The sequence below is a fragment of the Poecile atricapillus genome, chromosome 1, assembly GCF_030490865.1.
Source record: "Poecile atricapillus isolate bPoeAtr1 chromosome 1, bPoeAtr1.hap1, whole genome shotgun sequence".
Taxonomy (NCBI): Eukaryota; Metazoa; Chordata; class Aves; order Passeriformes; family Paridae; genus Poecile; species Poecile atricapillus.
Window position 1 is genome coordinate 99,235,064 of NC_081249.1, and position 22,212 is coordinate 99,257,275.

General features: G+C 42.8%; 1 protein-coding gene across 2 annotated transcripts in view; it reads left to right on the top strand.

The window, feature by feature from the left end:
- The first annotated feature begins 245 nt into the window (after window positions 1-245).
- Window positions 246-22,212, top strand: part of CD96 (CD96 molecule) — a 29,746-nt gene continuing 7,779 nt past the window's right edge. For both annotated transcript variants that reach the window (XM_058850034.1, XM_058850044.1), the window contains exons 1-7: window positions 246-366; window positions 3,182-3,607; window positions 13,808-13,863; window positions 15,718-15,808; window positions 16,159-16,335; window positions 17,505-17,558; window positions 20,575-20,649. In XM_058850034.1, coding sequence (XP_058706017.1) covers window positions 279-366; window positions 3,182-3,607; window positions 13,808-13,863; window positions 15,718-15,808; window positions 16,159-16,335; window positions 17,505-17,558; window positions 20,575-20,649 — 967 coding nt within the window. In that variant the 5' untranslated portion in view covers window positions 246-278. The remainder of the gene's footprint in view (window positions 367-3,181; window positions 3,608-13,807; window positions 13,864-15,717; window positions 15,809-16,158; window positions 16,336-17,504; window positions 17,559-20,574; window positions 20,650-22,212) is intronic.

Here is a 22,212-nt window from a genome sequence, read left to right on the forward strand (position 1 = left end):
TGAGAGTGTGTAAACCAGTAAACTGCTTACTCTGAGTTAATCTGAAAAGACAAAGGAAAAATAATTGGTTTTCAGCATGGGCAAAAATGTAGGTAATGTTTTTGTCTTAAAGGTTTCACAAGATGTACTTATTTTATCACTCTGGCAGGAAACTGAGGCTTTCAGTTTAATGAAGCATTTCTTAGAAGTCATGCTGAGTGACTGCGCTGCACATCTGCCTGTCTGCACGGGGCAGGCCACTTCAACTTCCTCTTCTGAGGGAGCACCAAGAGAGCTACATGCTCACCAGAACTTCATCAAGCAAAGAGATGAAAGAAAGGTGGCTCTTCTCTCTCTTTTGTTTGCTCTCAGTGCCCTGTGTCACAGGTAAGAGTGTCAGGGGGACACCTTGACTCAGTTTATGATGGAGGGTGGTGGATTAATGGGTCTCACTAAGGTGAGCTGTAGCTACTGGCAATGATTTTCTATTTCCTGATAACTTTCTAATAACCCTAGTTACAATGTGCAGATAGTAGGGATTAAATGGTGTGCCGACTAGCAGATTATTTAATTCAATATGCCTAACCTGCCAAAATAATCACTGGAATGAGCTCACTTGAAGTTAGGGCAATGTGTGCCCCTCTCAAATGGGCCAAAAGGAAAACTGCATTCAATGGGAAAATAAAAAATACCTCTCTGTCTCTGTCTTACATACCTGTGTATGCAGAGAGGAAGAATTTAAATAATTCAAGACAAGAGTAAATTGTACAGGTGCAACCCCTTAAACAGATTTTCCCTTCCTCTTCTCCACCTAGCCCTATGTGCCTAACATCTCGAGAAACAAGTTTGTCATTCAAGTAAAATACTCAGAAAAGTTGACTAAGGAGAGCTGCACCTCTGTCAGAGGGAATTTAAACCAAAAGCAGTCTGAGGAAAACTAAGAAAAAGGATGATGTTCACAAACCCCCACCCCTTCAAAATTCTGACCGTGATAAACACAAGAATAGTTATTACCAGCTAGGAAGAGCAATTTTGTAGGATACCAAATTTTCCAGTTAAGAAGGGAAAAACTGCATATATTTGACTAGCATAGAAGGATGCATCTCACAATCTGGCATAGGTTGCTCTTTCTACATCACTGAGGAAAACTGGTTCTTCAAATAAAAATAATTCATATGTGTATTCATAGAAAATAGAAAATCTCAAGTTCAAAGTAATAGAAGTCTCAAAACATGTTCATGTAAGAAAAAAATAGCAATTACATAAAAATTGGAATTGGGGTTTTTGTTTACCCTGAAGATGAAATCCTCACTGAAGTCCCTCAAAGGTGAAAGTGGAGGCCTCTGTGCCCTTTGTGGAGATCACCTAAATGTCTGGGAATTATTCTAAGAAATTTCACTTGGAGCACAGGTAGGCACTTATGGACATTATTTGGTTTTGAAAAATAAAATTTATATAAAGTGAGATTACTTATATTGAGAAGCTAGCAAAAAGTTAAGAACACTTTTGCACAAAATATTTTCAGTTAAAATAATCTAATGTGCTAGGCTACTAAGAAATAATGCAAATTAAAATGTTGTTTCTACATATATAACTTTTTCAACTTAATATAAATTCCTTAAGTGATCTTTCAGAGGCATTCTGTATATGATCCTTAGACCTAAGGCAGCATTAGCATGAATATGAGAGAAAAAATGCTGTGTGTCTTTTGTTTGATAATAAATCTTTGTAAGTCTTAGTCTTTGATTGCAAGATTCCTAATTGCTTTTTCCTTAACTTTTACTGATGAAAAACTTGTGGTGAAATCAGACTTTTCCTATAATAACAGTCTCCTTGGACTAACAAAAATAGTTTTAGTAATTTTTCTCACAGCACAAGGCTGTGAGACTTGTCATTCAGGTTTATTTTTATTTACCCTCTTGTATCATCACATTCTTTAGAATAAAAGATGAGCAGAACACATGCAGCAATGAAGCAGCAGAGATTAATGTTGGCCATGGCCATTCAGTAGCTTTGCTCTGCACACTCTAGTCTCCAGTGTCCATGTCACCCGTCAGTGGACAGGTACCAAATCAGAGCCAGCTCTGTGGGGATGTGTCACTCTGCCCTTGTGCCTTGACCCTGTCAAGCCAGAGCTGAGGGTGCTCAGGGTCCCTGCCTGGCTCCTGGCTGAGCTGGGGGAGCGTGGGGCACTCTGCAGCACAACTGAGGGTGCCCGAGCCCTGGTGGGGCACCCCTGGCTCAGCTGCCCCAGAGCTGTGTAGCACACACAGCACAGCAAATGTCAAAGCAAAGGAATTGGTACCTGGCTTTTTCATATAAAGAAGGTGAGCAGTGGGCACAAGTCTGTACCTAAGGACAACTGCACAATTCATTTTATTCTGTGGACCCTCATGTCCTTTTGGAAAAGGGACTTTTTGTGTACGGCTCTATGGGAGTGATTGATTACTCGTCTCACTGCAACAACCCCCTCCATAAATTATTCATCTCCTTGAATTTGTCAGTGCCCTGCATTCAGGGGTTTGGGGACTGCAAGGCTCCTACTCATAGGAAGGAGAAAGGGATATAAATCAATTCTACTACAACAGCAGCAAAACCAAGTGGCACAGGCTCCTGCTGAAAGCCCCTCATTTCATCGATCCATTACTCCTTTATATGGCACACTAAGGACTGCCACCTGCTTTATGGAATTAATTGAGGAAGAAACCACACACACCAGAGCAGCTTGCTCTGACACTGAGACAGACACTCATTTAGGACATGCAGGAGCTGTTTAATAACACAGAGAACAGCTTTCTCTGCTGAAGCTACAAAAGCAATGGGCAAGGGATGGTGCAGGGAATTAGCCAGTGGGAATAGCTTATTTGTTCTTGCAAAAAGAACTGGGGAATAACTGTGCCCAGCTTCTGCTTTATTTGTATTACTTGAAAGATTTTCATTTCCACAGAGGCCCTCAGAGCTCTCATTTCTCTCCCACGTGTGACAGAACCTCCCTGGCCTCTTCCAGACACACATGCATTTGCTCTCCCAGTTTTCTCTCTGCAGTCTGTACTGGTAGAGATTTACCCTAAAGCTTCTTGCCTGTGGTTACAGTAGTAGGGTCTTTATAGTTGTCTATGGCACCGAATCATGTCAAAGATGGATCAGGAAAAGCTTTGTTTAAACATTACTTGCACTGAAAATGGTCCTGTTTGTTTTTAAGGCCAGACTGCAGATGTCATTACCCAGAGGGAAGTGGTCCATGCTCTGCCAGGTGCTGATGTGACCCTGCTGTGCGTGTTCCCAAAACCACCCTCCACCCACATCATACAGACACAATGGTCCAAGACTGATGGCAGCCCATCTACCAAAATAGCTGTATTTCACCCCACCTATGGCACCCATTACTTCACGTTTTCTGAGGCTCCTTACAACTTCTCTGTGTCCTTCAGCACAAGGAGGTGCTGCGGTGGAGATGGCACAGGGTCCTTCTGTTTCACCAATCCAAGTGCCACCTCTGAATGCAATTGGTGGGCTCTGCATCTGGAAAATGTTACTGTGTCCCTTAGTGGGCAGTACGAATGCACTTTTGCTACTTACCCATATGGGACAAAGGCTGCAAAAATTCAACTTACTGTCAAGGCAGAAGGTAAGTGATTGCAAATGAGATTTTGCTGTCTCCTGACGGGGTGGGGGAAAGGATCAGGACAGATGAACACTTCCTGGTTGGTGATAGTGACTTGTTTGGGATTTACAGTGGTGCTGCTGAACGTTGCTTATACAGTTTACTATTTATCTAGCTGTTTATTTATCTCTTTAGTTGTTTTATCCAACTCGTGATTAGGAAACCTTATTTCTTTGGTGGAGTAAAAAGTTACATAGTAAAATGAAAAAAAGGTGGTGAGGTGGCAGTTTCTGCATTTTCATTTTGGAGAAACGTTGTGAAGGAGACTAGATGAGCAGGTCAGGGTATGGTGGGACTAAGGATGTTGGATCTTCAAACTATGTTGGATCTTCAAACCATGCTGTGCTGCTGCTGTGGGTGTGCAGCACTGGGCACCAGTGAAAGAGAAAGCACCCTTGTCTGATGGGGGCTGAGGGCTGGCATCTGCAGGGCATGCTGGGTGTTAGCTCCATGGAAGGATGTGTATCCCCACCGCCAAAAATACACTGGAGCAAAGCAGGGAATTGCTCAGGAGAATCACAGGAATGGAGATTTGACTGCTTGTCAGGCAAAAGGAAGCTGGAAAGCAGCACGACTGCTCTCGGTAAGTAAGCCTCAGGGGAGAGTGTGAACTCCAGCGAGGATATTTAAATTATCCTGGTAAAGGAACAAATTTATTTAAATCAGATGAGAATGGATTTGACAACAAATTAAACAACAGTGGCAACTGTCAGTGTAGCAACTTTGGGCACAGTTATTTAGTGTCAGCAGTGAGGGCAAAAGCCCAAACTGCTGGGAAGATGGAACTTGGCGGGGGTGTTGAGCAAGCTTGTTGTTGTGCACATGGAGAACTGGATTTGATAACCCCAGAAACCTCTTTCTGACCCAGGTTTCTGCTAACAACTCAAGAAGGATTAGAGTAAATGCAACAAGCCTGGCACTGTTTCAGTTCAGAGCTGCAAGGCCAACATGCTGTAGACATATCAGGCATTCAAGTGTTAGGAGCAGGGTGGGTGCAGATTATTTTAGGGGTATTTTGGTGTGCTCCCACTGCCCTTTCACCTACATCTCAAGGCCAGACTGGTAGTCCCCAAGCTGGACCATGTTGCTTCTGTAGCAAGAGGAGGTCCTGTGTAAGACTCATACTCAGGGATGTTTAACACTGATGGATCCTGCATGGAAGTGGCTCCAAGCATTTTTCTTGGTTCTGTTATCCTGGAGACTCACCTGGGACAAGCCTGCAGCACCTGCCTGCCCTGATGAGCTCGCAGAGGCAAAGTGAGAGCCAGCAGCTCTGCCCAGCTCACAGAGGATGGGTGCGTTTAAACAGTACACACTGAGTAATTGTGTTTTTAAGGCCAGACAAAGCTGAAGCTGCCACTCTGCAGCAGAGGGGGGTGTGCTGTGGTAGGCTGCCATTTTGGAGTTTCCTTGTGCTCTACAGGGCAGAGGGATCAAGGGGAGTGCAGTGAGGTACAAACCATGCTAGTAACCCTATGAAACCCTCCCACATTTCTGTTCTTCATGCAAAGTTTCTCTGTCTCTTGCTTGGTGCAGTAACTGTGCTAATCAAGCATTGCTTCTTTTCTCTTGCCCTTGGTTGATACAGACAGGTTTGATTGCTGTCTAGAGTGTGGGCAGCTCTTGTTCATATCAGCATCACTGTGGCTTTTTTCAGTAACTACGAGATGTAGCAAGCTGTGCTACTGATGACTGCTTGCTAGAGAGAACTAAAAGGTGGAGTTTGCTACCTTTCGCAGGTTTGTGATTTAAGGTAAACATTTCTTTTGTAATGAACCACTTTGACTCAAAAGAAGGCAAAAAAACTTAATCCAGCCTGTGAGCGGGATGGGTAAAGGTGATAGTCTATGATGAAGTACAGTTTTCATTTACATCAAAATGAAGTGAATCTAGATGCATTCAACTTGTAAAAAGCTCACAGAGCAGCAGATGTCCTATGTCCTTCATAGGACAGACAGACACACACACACACAGGACTTTAGCCAACAGGCTGTTAAAGGAGATGGGAATCAGAAATGAGAGGGGGAAGCAAGCAGCTGGGACATGTGACTGTGAGAGTAGGCAGAAGCTGTTTCCAGACTGAACTCTTGGGATGATTACTCATCTCCAGGCTTGTTGTATTCTGCACAGAACTTTTGCATGGTGGTTTGTCCCAGCAAAATCCTCTGTACAGTTTTGTTCCTGGAGAAACTATAGATTTGCTTTGTCCTTTCTTTATCCTCTCTGCACTGTCCAGCACCATCAGGGCTTCTGTACTCTGTCCTGCTGCGAGAGCTGGCTCCTCAGGTTTTTCACTCTCAGGGACAGTGGGGGAAAGCTGCTTCTGCTGCTGGCTGTCCTGGGCACAGCTCAGGGCACTGCCTTTCTTCATGTCTCTGTGGCGCAGGCTGTGTGCTGGCACCACTGCTCTGTGCTTAGGTGCCAGGTACAAAGGAAGTTACAGTCACCAGAAAGTCCCCATTGACAAATAACATGGCAGTCTGGGAGAGCTGGATATTCACACACCCCTCAAGACAGGAAATAAATGAAATACATATCTGTTCTATCTCAACATGCATGCCAGAGCTACCAGGGGAGCAGAGGTGAGGACTTTCACTGTGGTGTGTGCTGGTGCCTTGGCTCCAAGGAAGAGGGAGGGCAGGTCTGAGGACAGGGAGGATGGCAGGATGTGTCACACACAGGATGTGGTCGGAGAGGTCAGTGCTGACCACGGCACTCAGCATCTCCCACCCATTACCACTGCTCTTCCTGATTAAATACACACTCACAGACCCAATATCTGGACCACAGCAGTGCACTGTTCACTGCACCACTCTGCCCCGCCTCCACAGCTGGATGGAGGCCTGGATTGAGCATGGGTAGGGTAGGAGATGGTGAAATGGCTTTTGAAATGGATGAGAGAGAAAAGAGTGACGAGTTTTCTAGTAGTGGGCAGGTTGGAGAATAACAAAAGGAACACTTACACTGAAAAACAGGGTTAATCTTAACCTGACATCACTGAATAGCTTGCTTAGTGAAAAGAAGGTCTGCAGATATCTTCAGAGAAAAGGAAATAGAGGTGCACAAAATTGATGTGAAGGTTTATTGCCACAGAAAAAAAAAAAATGTAAGATAAAAATTGAAGCTTCAAATAATTCTCAGCTCTGAAAGGAGACATCGTGATCCTGCAGTTAAGAAAAGCTTTTTTAAGAATTGTCAAAAAATTCAGGTAACGCTGTGAATTGAGTCATGAAACTGCAACGAGAATCAGATTCAGGGCTTTCATTTAAAAAATGTGTCTAAGGGTAATGGTTAAAAATCACAGTTCCCTTCTAAATCAAAAAGTGCCTGTTCCTTGTGATGCCTGGAGAAGGCTGGCCTAGAACAGAGGCTAGGCAGAGTTAAGAATAGCAGGTATTTATTGAAAGGCCTTAAAGGATACACCTTGGGCAGTACAAGAGCCTGGCCAGGGCTACACCCAAGATGGACCTAAAAATGGTCACAAAATGGACAACTGGTCACGAGGTCTCACATTTTTATAAGTTATGGTCCATCTACATATCAGGGTTAATTGTCCAATCACTGCTTCAGGTTATGAAGTCCCATTGTTCTTGTTTTCTCTCTTCAGTCCACTGCTGCTTAGGCTTTTGGGCCTGAAACTTGTAACAATTGTCCTTGGTATCAAACTGGAAAAGGAATTGTTTTCTCTACCTACTCTGTGAAGGAAGCTCACTAACACTTAACATGAAGTTTAAAATTACACACCTAGGCACCACAGAATATGAAAAATATAAAAGTTAAAACTTAATACATCACTTGACTAGAAGACTAGTCAGCATTGGTTTTCAAAGCACAACAAACATCATGTTTCTGATTTTCCTTCTTGGGTTTTGTTGTTGTTCCAATAACAAAAGAGGAGAGGCATTACCAGAAGAAAGTGTGGTTTAAAGCAGACTTTAGAAATTCTATGCCTCGAGGACGCGACCTTAGAAAATTTGTCCACTTATCCTTTGAAATGGCTAGTGGTGAGTATTTTTCATCTCAGATATAAAGTTCAGAAAGAACTACAGGGTATTTTTGCAGATTGAAATGAAAATGTTCTACTCTACTGTGTCCTGCCTGCAGAATTTGCTAAAAAACTTATCAGTCATATTGGACTGTGGTAATAAAGGGGAAAGTATAGGTTGTATAGGGTTGGAAAATATACACTGCAAATGATAGATGATAAAGAAACAAAGAGGAAAAATTCCATCTTAATTGCTTTGAATTTTTCAGGAGCACATACAGAGCAGGTCTAGGGATAGTGGTTAATATAATAAAACTAAAATATTTCTTGTATTGGATTTCCAGCAAGTTTTTCTGTAGTGAAACTTCAGTATCTGAAAAATACATGGTTACTGTGTAGGGTAGTGAGATATCAGGCTGCTTTGACATAGAAAAGGAAGGTAATGGCTAGTGGGTTTGGTTTTGTGAACCTCTGTGTCACAGATGCCACAGAAAACATGCAAACCCAGTTATGAAGGTAACCACATGAAAAACTATTTTTAAGCAATTTTCTGTCAGCTATGAAGCTTGCTGTATTTTTGTTCTTTATCTCACTTTCTGGATAAATATTTATATTCATGTTCTAACGTAACCTTTTAGCATTAATTTCAGCGTGTAGAGATAAGTATCAGTGAGCAGTGTCCTTGAGCTTTGCCTGCTCATTTATATATGTTGTCACTGAAAAGCTGTAACTGTTGAGGATTTCCTTAAAGGTGACTTTCAAATAGTTTAGGTTTTTAACCTTCTGTCCTGGTTCATTATCTATTTAGATCTCCCTCATGAGGGTCATTCTTAACAATAAAATTTAATTTTTTTTTGTAGGAAACACCCTTACCTTTACTACATCAGTTTTGACAGTTCACTCCACAAAGTAGCAGAGGAAAGGGAAAAAAAACAAAAAAAACCCCAACACATAAACCAACACAATGATAGATGTGGGTTGCCATGTACCATACAGAGTAAAGCTTGCAAATATGTTCTGAGGCACAGATGTCCTGGACATGCTGGCTGTACTTATAGCCAAGGGTGGCTGCCACACAGACAATGAGAGAGATAAATTTTAGTCATTATTATCAGGTTTTTCTACTTAAAATTCTAAAAGAGCAAAGTTTTCCTTGAAATTTCAGTTGTATTTAATATGTATGGGATGTTCAGCATAACTTAAAGACTGGTGCAGTGAGAAAGCACCTCTGTTGCTCTCTCTGCAGGCTACAGAGATCAGGACTCAAAAGACACAGCTATTTATTCCATATTTTATTGTCAAGATGATGACTGCTCATGGTATTGAAGCTCTGAGAGAGAATATATTTGGGAAAAAAACCTCAAATGTAGCAGATGTCCACTTACTGCTACACAATGTGCAAGGGAAGCTTTTCATACTGGGAATATGGCTTACAAAAATATTTCTCTGTGTATGTGTGTCTGGACTTGACAATTTTGTGAGTTTTTCTATACATGGGGTGAAAATGGGAGGAAAGAGGAACTTGTGACCAAGGAGCCCTCTTGTCCTGCTGTGTACAGGAAGAGCAGCGTGCTGTACAGGCAAAGAGTCCTCCTGGGTTTGAATAACATCCTAAAGGTTTTCCCCACCAAAATCACTGATGATGGCACTGCCATGTGCTGTACCACCCAGAGAGAGTCCAGAAGAGCAGCACCACTGTGAAAGTATTTGGTAAGGGGCTTATGCCAACAGCCTGCTGCCTTGCACTTGGACAGGTGAAACTCCTGTCTGGTTCTGAAGCCAATAACTTCTGACAGACACTGGGTTTTTTTGAATATAAATATATTTACCTTGTTACTTTTTCAGCTGCGATGACCTAAAATGTTAGTAAATAACCCTGGAGTTCTTAGAAGAATTTGAGTCCATTCTTTCAGTTTCTGGCAGGAAAAAATAGTAAATTCATTGCACATACATCAGTCTCACTGCCATGCACATGGCAAGAATCTTCCCTGATGTGTAGCTTATGTTGGGATTTTGTGGGTTACAGGGAAGCACACTGGTCATCAAGATTTCTGTGTCCCAATGGCCATGCTGTCTGTGGTTAGGAAATCATGGCCAAAATTCAGTAAACAGTTTGGGACTGCAGTTGTAGCAAAATCACATCCTCAAAGGCATGTGAAATTCAGCTGCCAAAGGCTCTGGCTCTGGAAATGAGGGTCCTGTTGGGGGTCTCAGATTGGTCAGGAGTGGCAGAACCTGAGTACTGCAAACATGTGAGCTGGCATTTCATTCGTAAGCTTTCCCCATCTTTAGTTACTTGCCTTGTTCCCTTTCAAGTGTCTTAGGACCTGCTCTACAATCACTAAGGTACAACTGAATCAGAAAATTGCTGCCCACTTGAAAACCAGGCTTTGTTTTCTCTTCAGAGATCAGTTTGTCTGGAAAACATATTTCCAAAGCTCCAGAAGTAAATGAGTGTTAAAGACTGGGCCTGTCAACAGTCCTTTGACTGTAGCTGATTGTCCAAGGAAGCCCACAGCTTGAGGATGGCATGGCCATTCAAGGCTGATGTTCTGAATTCAAAGAAAGGTTCAACAGGGAGCAGCTAAAAAGAAAATCAAAATGTGTCTAGGGACTGTTGGTCACTGGTGTAAAAGAAATAAAAATAGAAGTTAATGATCTGAAACCTACTCTTGCATTTGCATGATTCAGACACCTTTTAAAATCAACATTTCTCAAATAGCAACAGTGTTACCTGGGTAATCATTCAAGGATACTAATATACCAGAACAAACTCTCTTCCATCACTGCTGATGCTTTTCCCTAGATTTGTGTGTCTCTTACTAAAAGGTTGTTTATTTGGCTTTTTCTCAGAATTACCGCAAGATTGTGTGCTTAGCTGTGTATGAACCCAATCAAAATATCAGTACAGCAGGGTAGAGAGGCAAACTAGAGAGAGCAGCTGTGTCCTTGGTGGTGAACAGTCTGCATTTCCCAGTAAGTGCTGGCTGGCTTGGACCAGGGTGCTGTTCCACCAGCCCCTCTCACAGGGCTCCCAAGGGCAGAGCTGGGTGCAGGGGCTCCCTGAGAGCCCCGAGGTTTGCAGTGGGTGCTGAGGAAAGTCTCTCAGACCTCAGGTAAGTAAAGTCCACCAGTCAGAGGAAATGTGCACTTGTGCTCCTAACCCTTTCATGTCTGAATTTTGCAGGTGAAATAACTATTTTGCATCCTGTCTCACTCTTTCCTATTACCATTTGCTGAAGTCATGCCCCTTATGATTGCACCATCCCAGCCTTTCTCCATTTATTCTCTTGTGCTGCAGCAGGAGGGGACACCTAGAGCAGAGGGCTTAGGGCCTGTCCCAAGCCAGTCCTGGCAGAGACACTGCCCAGGATGATCCAGCACTCTCTAGATGATATGAGGGGACAAAGAACCCTTTCAGATGGCAGCACCTCTCTTGCTCCTTCTGCTGAGCAGAGAATAAAGAAATGAATATTTGTGTTCTGGCAGTTAGATCCAGCCTCAAATGGGTGGGACAGAACCTGAAGATAGTGTATGTAAACAAAATCAACAGTACCTTATGTTGGTTATATCTGTCATCCTGGCCATCAGCAAGGACACAGATAGGGAAAAAAGGCCAGTTGAAACCTGAGGAAGTTTTCCCATCTTGGCAAGCCAGCATCTCCACTGTCACCCAAACACTCATGCAATTGACCCCCTCAGGCTGGGTGGCTTAAAAGTAGGGCAAGAAGGGCAGGCAGCTATTGCAGCACAGAGCTGCAATGGACAGGAGGAGAGGGTGCCTGTGGGAAACTCCTCATGAAGGATCCCTCTGAAAAACACTTCAGGCAGGGCTAAACACAGCAGAGACAGGACAAGTCTCAGGGGTGCTCCCTCACAGTTGCTTGAGGTGGCCCAAGTGGGGCTGAGGATTGGACCAGAAATGATGGAGAAGGCATGAAAAGATCTCTCAAGGAAGTTGAGAGTCTTGGTATACTGGGTAAAAACAGACATTCAATCAAGATAGCTTTTCTTAAGAGGGTGCTTTTGGATTGAAATACTTCAAGATATTTCTCTTCTAGAATAGAGATCTTTTAGATACAAGTTTCTGTGAAAAGGTATGGCCTTTTCATGTCTAGCTTTGCCAAATATTGATTTCTCCTTTTTGTAAGAATAAAAGCTCAGCAGCAGAAACTACTGAACTAAATATTGAATTTCTGCTAGATCCAAAACATTGGTAAATATCCTAGCAAGACAAATGGATGTCAAAGTGTTAACAGGGGCTGAGATGTTAATTGGAAAACATCTATTAGACCATTCAGAGCTATGCATGAGAGCTGCCTGCCAGAACAGCTACCCAGGAAACACATCTGAGAAAGCAGCGCTTAATACAGGTGTGGAACATTCTCGTCAAAAAAACAAAAGGAAGAGCATGCACTAGACATGATTTAGCCTCCCACCCAACTTCTGCAGGGATTAGTAGATCCAGTTTACCAGACTTTTCCCTGTATCTGAAAAAGTCTGTCTTCTGCCAGCTCCCAACTACCATCTGTATGATTTTGGAAAAGAGGAAAGAATGAAATCTTAGAACACTCATTTCCTGAGAAGAAGAATCTATAACCCCTGCCCCAACCCACCCTCCAAAAAAGCAGAAAAACCCAAAACCCAGAAGGGATTTAAAAACCAGGAAATTCCACTCAAAAAAAATACCATAGGTCCAGAAAACTATAAGGCCATGAAAATTAAATGTAAGTCATGCCCAGGCAGAATCCATCAGTAACATCAGGAAGAAAAGTGGAAATTAAAAATAAAGTTAGGAGAGTCCTTGGTGGCTTAGCTGTATAAAACAACAGGGAAACCTGAAAAGTTCACCTCATGGGGGAATGTAATTAACTGAGGTGGTCCTATATCAATCAACATGAAAAATTAGGAAAAATTAAGAAAAAATTATTTTAACAGTAGAGATTAAAGCAAGGTTTAGGTTGGAAAGATAAAGAATTCTGATCTCCTAAGTAATTCAGTGTGGGAACCAGATCATCTGGGAAAGATCATGCCCTGGGCCGGGTTCCTGGATGTAGGGAATAAACCTGAAGCCCTTGGGAGGCAGGGTGCTTGGGAGATGCTGATGGAGTCTTCCTGCATTAGACTTTTAAGGTCAAAACCCTGTCCTGTGTTTGTGATCGGACCTTTGCCCTCAGATACTCCTTTGTACAGCTGGGTTAATCATGCCCCAGGTCTTTGGATGCAGCCCCTCAGACAGTGCAGTCTCTATGAACATTAAAATCTATCTTTGGCACTCCATCGTACCTGTCTCTTTATTTTTGCCACACCGCCCGGCCGGGCCGGTCCCAGGTCACAGAGAGCCAACTGTGACAATTCATGGAGAGCACTTCTTTCCAGTCCAGATTCAGGCTCAGAAAGGGCCAGAAGCCAAATTTATCTGAGGCTTTTGAAATCTGTTATATATTTACAGTTTCAATAGTCCTTACTTTACAAGTCCATCAATACTGTTCCAAACCAGGCATCCCAATGGCTAATTTAGAAATGTAGTTTAGAGAGGCTTACAGTACCTGATTGCTTTATACAGTCAGCTGTGCCCAGAACCAAAATGCTGCAAAACCAGAAGAAAACAGTTTTTTGTTTCATGTGGATGTGGTCATCAGTGCCCTGCTGCTCTGCTGTGAGGGCAGGCTTGGGGCTTCCTGGCAAGGCAGGAAACATCTGTGGTGGACACTGTCACGCATCTGTCCAGGCAACAGCAGGAGGGTAGCTGGCACCCAAAATCAATCTGCATTTTGGGGGATAGCTAAAGCCTTTGGAGATACCTTTGGCAAGCACACAGAGGAGCCAGCAGCTGGGGTGTGTTTGATTTCATGGGGCTAGGAAGGGTGTCTCTGCTGCCAAAGCTGTGACTGCAGGATGGTTTCAGTTTGTTTCCCCAGCAAAGCCACCCAAACCTAGCTGGGGTAGGCGGTGAAACGCATCCTGAATCCTGCGGCAATAGCTGCTGATACAGTCTTGTAAACCACTTCCTTGACCTCAAATTGCAGCTGTGCACACTTTTATCTTGCTTGACTTATGGCTGGAGGTAGGATTTAATTTCCACTCTTCGTATGAAACAAGGCTGTTAAGTGTTATTAGAAGCTGTTACTGTGATCTGCGGTGTCCATTTCACTAATACATTTATGTTTGCTTTCCAGCTTACCCTGAGATCTTCATTAGCCTGCAGGAGGGCTCAGCCAGCATTTCACAGAAGGTGAGCAATTTTGGAGCAAAGAGCGATGCCTGTGACTGTCACCATGCCACCCCAGCAGGGCCAGGCAAGCTGAGCTGAATCTGGCATAGGAGGGACCTCCAAACTGAGCTCACAGGGCAGCAGGCAAGGCATGGAGTTAACATGAGGTGCTCGTGCCCTTTCCTCTAAGCAACTCCCACCCCTCAGCAGTGAGCACAAACCAGAGCTAGCTAAGGACTTCTCAGTTGTGTGGGCCTCTCTTCTAGTTTTGGTAATGGTGAAACCTAAAAGTCTGCTGAATTGCACTGGCCATGCTTGGCACAAAACGTATTTATGGCTCATATGGCTGACTAGCAAACCTCTCTGGCTATTAGCTATGGTGCTTTGCTTCCAGCTCCATCTCTCCAAGTTAAAGCTTTTGATCTGAAAGTATCTCAAATCAAGAAGTTTTTACTTGGAAACAGAGCTTGTGGGCAGGCAGAACCTTGTACTATCCATAACCACCCACACAATCCATGAGTCATTTGCTTCTGCAAACTGGTATGATTTTCCTGGTGACCTATTTCTGGGTGTGGTGTTAGACCTTGCAGACTTTTGTCTGCATTGTCCTGCTGAACAGAGCAAGGGGTGCTGCTATCACAGGACTGGCCAATAGAAACTAGCCCAAGAGCCTCTGTCTGTTCTTCACCTCCAAACAAACACTGACTTCTTTACTTCACTTTTCTGCCTTTTTTTGCAGGGCTTAGATCTAGTGATGATATTGGATTTGTATTTCTTCATAGGAAGAATTTATAAAGTAATATTCCATAGAAGTGCCTGAAAAATAAGGGAATAATGAAGAGGAAAATAGGAGAAAGCAATTGCACTACAAGCTCAGGTGTTGTTTACCATGGCAGGGAAAGAGTTTCAGCTGGATAGTTTCAGTCTTCCTACTGAATGCTTGATTTCTGCTGGCTTCAATACATCAAGCTTGCTTTCAGCTAAATGTGGGAACCATTTTCTTTAAATGAGGGAGCAAGAGAGGTTTGTGCTGCATGAGTAGCACATGTTTTTTTCTTCTGTTGAAAAGAACAAGGCCATTTCTCTTCTGACAGTGTTTAGTACTTAGCAGTGTCATAACCTGCTAAATAAACATACTTGGGAACGTCTAGGCAGCGTGAGGATGAGACCTCTCACCCTGCTAGTGCCCAACTCTTCATCTAGCCTTGATATTGAGGTCCTGCCCATCTATTGTTTGCTGGGAAATTAAACAGAGCACAAGCACAGATCTTTGGAACAACTGGCATAGAATGAGGGCTACTGCATCTAAAGTATCAATTCCTTGTGATTTCTGGAAATCTCTTACATATTATGTCTACTAGAAAGGTCTGCTAGAAATTTTGTAAATTCAACATATTGTGCTAGGCAGTGCTTTTCATGCCAATTGTCTCTTTATCTGCCTAATGAAGAAAGGATTTACATGGCAATTAGAAAGTCTCATTCTCCTCACACACACTGTGCCCTTTACAAATTCCAGTGTTTTTCCATGTGAGTGTTTGTTGCTGTCAGCAGGAGTTTGGAGGTCCCTCTACATCTCTCCAGCCACAGCACAGGACTGGAGGGGGTTGGAGTCCTGACACCCAGGGCAACAACCCTGGGCTCTCATTCAACAGTGTCTGCAGTCAGAAAAATGAAGGGAGTGGGAAAGAAACACAATAAAGAGGAAGCAAGTGCTTCCTTCCAGAGCAGGATTGTGAGTAAACAAGTACTGTCTATATAGGAGTTTGGGAGCTGGCAGCCAGGAGGGAAATGTCAGAGGCTCACCCAACATGTGTACATATATGTGTGTGTATATATATATATGTAAGCTAACCACTGCCTTGTGCTGCCCCACAGCCCAATGTGAGCTGTGTTGTGAGGAAGGCGTTTCACAAGCCAAGCCTTCTGTGGTACATGGACAGAGCGCGCCTGATGGAGAAGCCTGGAGGTAAAGCAACCTGCCCATGGGGAAACAGCAGGAGTGGTCCCCAGGGAAAATCATGACTGGTATCCACTCCTGCCACAGGGAACCTGTAGGTGTCTATCTGGCTAAAGAGGGGAGCACCAGGCCTCCTCAAAAGAAACAGGAGGCAAATGGCTGTGACCAGAGCCCCCTGCCAGAGATGGGAACTATGGTTTGGCATGACCACACCATTCTTGCCAAATCTTTGACAGTGTCTCAGCAAAGAAACCTGTGGCTATATGAGCCTGCTTTCCACAACCAGTATTTTGCACAGCTCTGACTTAAGAGTTTGGAGAGTAACAAGAGGGTCTTCTCTTTTTTTTTCTCTCCCTAAGAAATTTCTGTGGTACAAGAAGACTTGCAAGACAGTGAAGGTTTCTATGAGTTGAGATCAACACTGATGCTACAAGGGACCCATGAGACACATAAGACATTCTCATGTGTGTGTCTGTTTTCCTTTCTGGGAAATGAAACAAGGAATATTTCATCAGAAGAAATATTTGTTTCCTTTGGTAGGTTTGTCATAGATGGGACACACCTAAAATGTTAAGAACAACAAACACATGTATTCTCTTGTTATTTAAAATGTTGAAGAAATGCCAGCACTATAGAAGCTTTATTGTACAAGTTCATCATGCAGCTTGAACTCTCTGGCAGGTTTTATGGCTCAAATCTTTGCTCAAGCCTCTGAATGAGCTAAGAAACTCCTGCTCAAGCAGAAGACACTCGTTTGTTTAGGCAGAATCTTGCTGTACTTCCCATACCCAAAAATACTCTAGCATAGCCACATGGCACCAGTGAGCTATTATAATCATGTGTTTCTCACAGAGCACTTGTGGCTCCCTGGGAAATCAAATCCTCAGACTCAGGGCTATGTTATACACCTTCAGTAAAACATGCAAAAGACTGCACCTCTGTGGATAGTGGAGAAACTCCCCTATAACCTGTACTTTAAGAATTAGCTACATGACTGGGGAAGTGGGGAGAAATACTGTCCTGTATTTTTGGTGAAAGCAGGCAACTTGGCAGTACAGTTTTCAGCACCTCTGAGGATGCAGGGTGACTGGTGAGGGCAGACAGATTTCCTTCAGCACCCTCCTGTGCATGTCTCCTCTTCAGGTGCAAATGCATATTTATACCTTTTTAATTTTTTTTTTTGATGTATGCTCCCTGCTGCACAGACAATACAACTGAGCTGCTGACCCCTTAACAGCATCTGGGGGCACATCACCTGCTGTGGCAACTACTTGCAGCTCAGCTGGGTTCTCTTGTGGTTGTGTATATTCCTATTGATATGTTTTTCCACAAAGTAAGGCTGCAGCAAAAGCCACAGCTTACTCCTCTGGAAACATAGCTTCAGAGGGAAGGGAGATAAATCATATTTTTTTTTTCTCAAAAATGACTCATTTCCCTCAATTTGCAGTTTTCTAGAAATGTATTCACATCGAAGAGCTGTCAATTAAAGCAGTCTATGTTCTTGCCTGCAGGCTATGCCAAGATAGATCCACTCTGTATAAAAATGTTAAAGTATTTAGATGTGACAGAAAGGAAAGAATTAAATTAATTCTCATCCATACCTTCTGCGAAGGTGCATAGTATGACACAAGCCCAAACTAAATTTTCAGCCTTTATAACTGCTTTTAAGAACTGCTTTAATCTTTCTTTTTTTTTTCCTTCACAGGCAATAAGTCTGATGAAGCCTCAAATGAAATTTTTACTACCACAGTTTCAGATGGTAGGATAAATTAGAGAATAAAATAATTTAAGTTGTGTTTGAGGTGCATTTCTAAAGTCCTAAAGCTGTTGTAGCACTTACTACTCTAAATGGGTAGTAAGGAATCCCTTTCTGCAGCTTTGACTTCAGAGAAAATACTATAAAACAATATTTTGGTGATGTAATCTATTATAATTAAGACCAAGCATAATTAAACTCCAGCCTGGAGGGGCACTTAATGTTATTTCTGATGCTTCAGCTGGCATTCGAATATGGCTCTTTCAGTACTGAACTAATAATTAAAAGTAACAGCCCTGTTAATGGCTCTACCTTCTGCTTAAGTACAGAGCCAAAATCCTCAACACTTTCGTGATGTTAAAGAACTGATAGGATGTTTCTTAATTTGTGTAAATTTGGTAAATCCCTGCTCTTCCCCTGCAAGTTTGCCTTACTATCAGCTTATTGCAGACAGATAAATGTTCTCTCCACACCTCAGCTGAAGCCCTTTGGAAACATCTCTCCTGGAGCAGTTTGCTTTGCTCTGCTCTGCATGGGAGGCAGCTGCATTTTAGCAGGGGGTTACATGAGTGTGTCAGAGAAATGCTGTAAGGAAATGGCATGAAAAAGTATGGGTTTTGTGGGGCAAAAACTTCTGCAAGCGCAGGTTGTAGCAGGCCCTGGAGGCTCAGCCAATACCCCATTGGCACCAGAAAACCATCCCAGATACTGGGGGGGCCTGAAAGAGGCAGACTTTTTCCTCTGCAAGGTGAGCTCTCAAAGGAAGCCTAGCAGCTTGCATCAGGCCACCCCCTGCTTCACCTTGCACGCTCTGCAGAACCCTCCAGGAGCCAGGCACATCTCAAAGAGCCTCACTGCTCTGGTCTTCACACCTGCTGCACCTTTGGTAAGGAGGCCTTTATGTCAGCCAGCCGCTGGGAAATCCCTGTTAGGGCAGGCAAGGCTAGGCTGAAATGCAAATGGCAGAGCAGCAGTCCAAGTGTCAGCACAGAAAAGCAGCTGGAGAGCAGCTGGGTTACCTGCCTGTGCTAACACCCAGCCTGCAGTCCCACCCAACACCCCCACACGTGCCTGACCAGGCAGAGGCACCGTCTGGCTGCCTTCCCAGACCTGTTTTTCTAATGAAGTGTGGGAGATTTAATAGATCACTTCCTTCATGGACCTCTTTGGGGGACACAATCCATCCTCCTGGCCTACTCAGGGAGTACTTCTCCTCTCCTGCTAGGAAAAAAAAAAAAAGAAAGAAAACAGACATCTCAGGACATATATGCTGCTTGGGCAGGATGGTGTCTTTGCTGAGCTAGCCTGTGTGGTTAACAGTTTTTAATTAGAAAGAATAATTCCCCCTCCTCTTCTTGAGAACTCAGTGAGCACTTTTTGTCAGTTTTCAAGCAAGGCAAGCACCCTGGTCAGAGCCAGCACGGTGGCTCTCCTTGGCCACACGGACCATAACCCACAGCACCAATGTGATGGATGGCGAATATGGCGTTTATTGCAGGGGAATTTAACATTTTATAACCTAGGGTCATTGTGTTACTCCCATCTGCTTTTGTCACTGTTAGGTGCTATTGGCTAATTGCAGGAGGCTTTACTATCATAACAGAGAGGGGGGGATTTACTAACTTTCCATAACATCCCGAAATCTTCTGAACCGCCAGACCTTAAACTACAACAACATTTCAGTGCAGGGTGTCTCTGAAATTTCCTCCCAGAGTTGCAGCCTCTGAAGTGCCTCATGGATGAAACTGTGCAGCTGCCACCACCAGGTCATAAATGTTATTTCAGTGTCTGTGCTAATACGGTACACCTCTCTGTATGGAATAAACCCATGTGATTCATTTCTGGGTTTTAAGTTGAGGTGCCAGCGGCTCCAAAGTATTTTCCCCCAAAACCTTTGTTTCCCTAGGGATTTCTCAGCGCAGTGACCTCAGGTACTGCATGTTTCCTTTTGGACTACTTGGCTGAGCTGTGCATGGAAAGATTATTTGGAAATTTGGTGTGATACACTTTCTTGCTCCGGAACCTTTCAATCACCCACTTTCCTAAAGCAGAATAAACAGTTTTCTCATGCTGAATGTTAGCTTTGATTTGTTATAAGCTTTGATAATTCAACACTTACATCACCTGTCATGGCAGCCTCAGGTAAGGGGAAAAAATACTTTATTACTTACTCAATATATGTAGGTTCTCTACTTGACCACTGCCTAAATGTCATGCAGACAGAGTCAGAGGTGTGACAGGCAAAGGTCAGTGTGCTCTGTACTGACAGCACCAATGTGCTGCTGCTTGGGAATTTGTGAGGTTACCCAAGCTGAGATCTGACAGAAATCTTGCTAAAACTGCCATGTTAGGACAGCACGTAAAATGGCATGCTGATTATATATCATCCTTATGTATTTTTATAAAATGGAATAATATGCCTATAAAACTGTAAATTAATTTGTCCTATTGTGACAGAGAGGTGCATGTGATAGAAAAGTTAAAGTCATCACTTTTCCTCGACCCAACAGCAGGGCATCATTCCCATTCATTAATTATATAACTGACTGTGTTTTACCAGAACATGGATATGGATAATTACATAAAGCTATCTGCATCAATTGAGAGGAAAACTTGCAAGAGCAGGTGATCTCCTGGGCTGACATGGCTGTGGCCTGTGCTCATGGACCATTTCTGGCAAGGCCCTGGCACAGCTGGGGATCACCACATCCAAGTGCACGGTCTAGCCCCAGCAGTCAAACTGAACCCTGTGTATAAAAGCACAAGTAAGCAATGTCTGCAGCCAGCCAGCAGGAAAGGGTCAGCATTGGTAACATCAGCTACCTGCAAGTGCCCACTGGAGTTGAGAAATGTGTTTTGAGCATTTAGCCTTAACTCCCACAGCAGGATTTCTGCTGCACTGTCTGCATTTACCCAACAGCTACCGCAAGCTCTTTGATCTAGGTTGTTTTGTGATTTATTAACATTATTTTCTAAAGAATCTATTGACTAAATGTGATACTATGAAAACTGTCTTTAGCGCACCAGTTGACATCTGTGGCCTCTCTGGATTTCACAAGTCAAGCAAATTTGGCTCCTGCTTCCACAACACAAGGTAATCAATTGAATCAAACTGTTTTCTCTATTGCTTCAACAATGTAGAAGTAAGACACATAAACACAATAACCATCTTACTTTGTTTGAAGCAAGAAATTTAATGTCCATTGAAGTTCTTTTCCTAGTGCTTTACACTAGGAAGTATACTAACCACTATCAGTGTAACCACACTTCAGGAATAAATATATGAGAAAATACTATCTTGATTTTATCTTTTTTAATGCTCTGGTTAGGATACATTCACTAATTTTGGTAACTGAACAGACACTGAGTGTTATTAGTGTTTACAAAGAAGTTAATTAGTGTTATGATAGTGTTTACAAATAATACCTATTGTGTTTGTTAAATATCGTACCTAAATAGAATACTGGAGGCTTTGGTCTGCCCCAGAAGAGTGCTCTTTGGGAGCTGGATCACTCAACATAAAGCTCAGGTGCTTGCAGAGGCTTGACTGAGATATGCCAAGGCAGTGTCGTGGTTTTAAACCAGTAATTAACAAAAAGGGGAAAAAAGGAATTATTTATTTCTTGCTGTGAGATATGGATTAAAATAAGAGCAAACCAGGCATAAAACTTAAAAGGAATAAAGAAGAGTTTATTGACAAACTACAAGAATAAGAACACCAGAATAAACTTTTAGAAAAAACCTTTTCATTTCTCACTGCTCACTATTCTTTTGTTTACATGACAACAGAGACAAAAACTGTATAATTTTGATGGTTTAAACAGTTCTAATTCTTTCCATAGTCTTTTCCTCAGTTTCTGTAGAGAAACAGAAGTTCCTTTCTGTTAATTTATGGAGTTTGTCACAAGAAAACTATTTTTGTTATAGTTTCTCGTTTCTCTGATATCAGCTGCTCAGAGCTACTGTTATTAAAGCCCACCCCTCCCATTCTACATCACTGAAAATGTGTTATGGGTCATGAGTTTGAAGATAGCATTTTTAAGGATAAGTTAGTCAAAGGCAAAAAAAGTATTCTTCATCTGCTTCTGTGAGCTTCACTAAGAAACAGTTTTTCTCATTGCCTCTCAAGGCTTCAAATTTCTCAGCACTTCACTATACCACAATTACTTCACTTATTACTTAAATTTACACTTTGAACACCTTATTCCTCTCCATACTCTATTATGAATTAAAGGGGTTTTTCTCAAGACTTCATTGTCCATTTCCATAGTTTTAACAGAAAGATATTTCAGCTTAATTAAAGCATCTCCTTAATTCTCTACCTTTCTTGAAGTCTCTTTTCTTTCTTGCCACTAGTAGTTTATAAAGTCTCTTTTCATGTTGATCACTCTCCTTTTCTCTCTCTGGATGAAAAGATTAATCCGCAAGTCTCATCTGGATAAGGAAGAGTTAAAATCTTGCCCAAGCTTTTGTAGATGGTTCGGTGATCTCTGCTGAACAGGAGCTAGAGCCGTCTGCGCTGGAAAGTTCTTCATAGCTGCTTTTAGAGAGCGTGGTCTCTGTCTTTGCTTGCTGCAGGCTCAGAGTTCCTTTCCTCTTTCACTCAGCAGTTTTCTAGTGAATGTAGTTACAGCAAACCCTCTAGCTGAACCAGAGA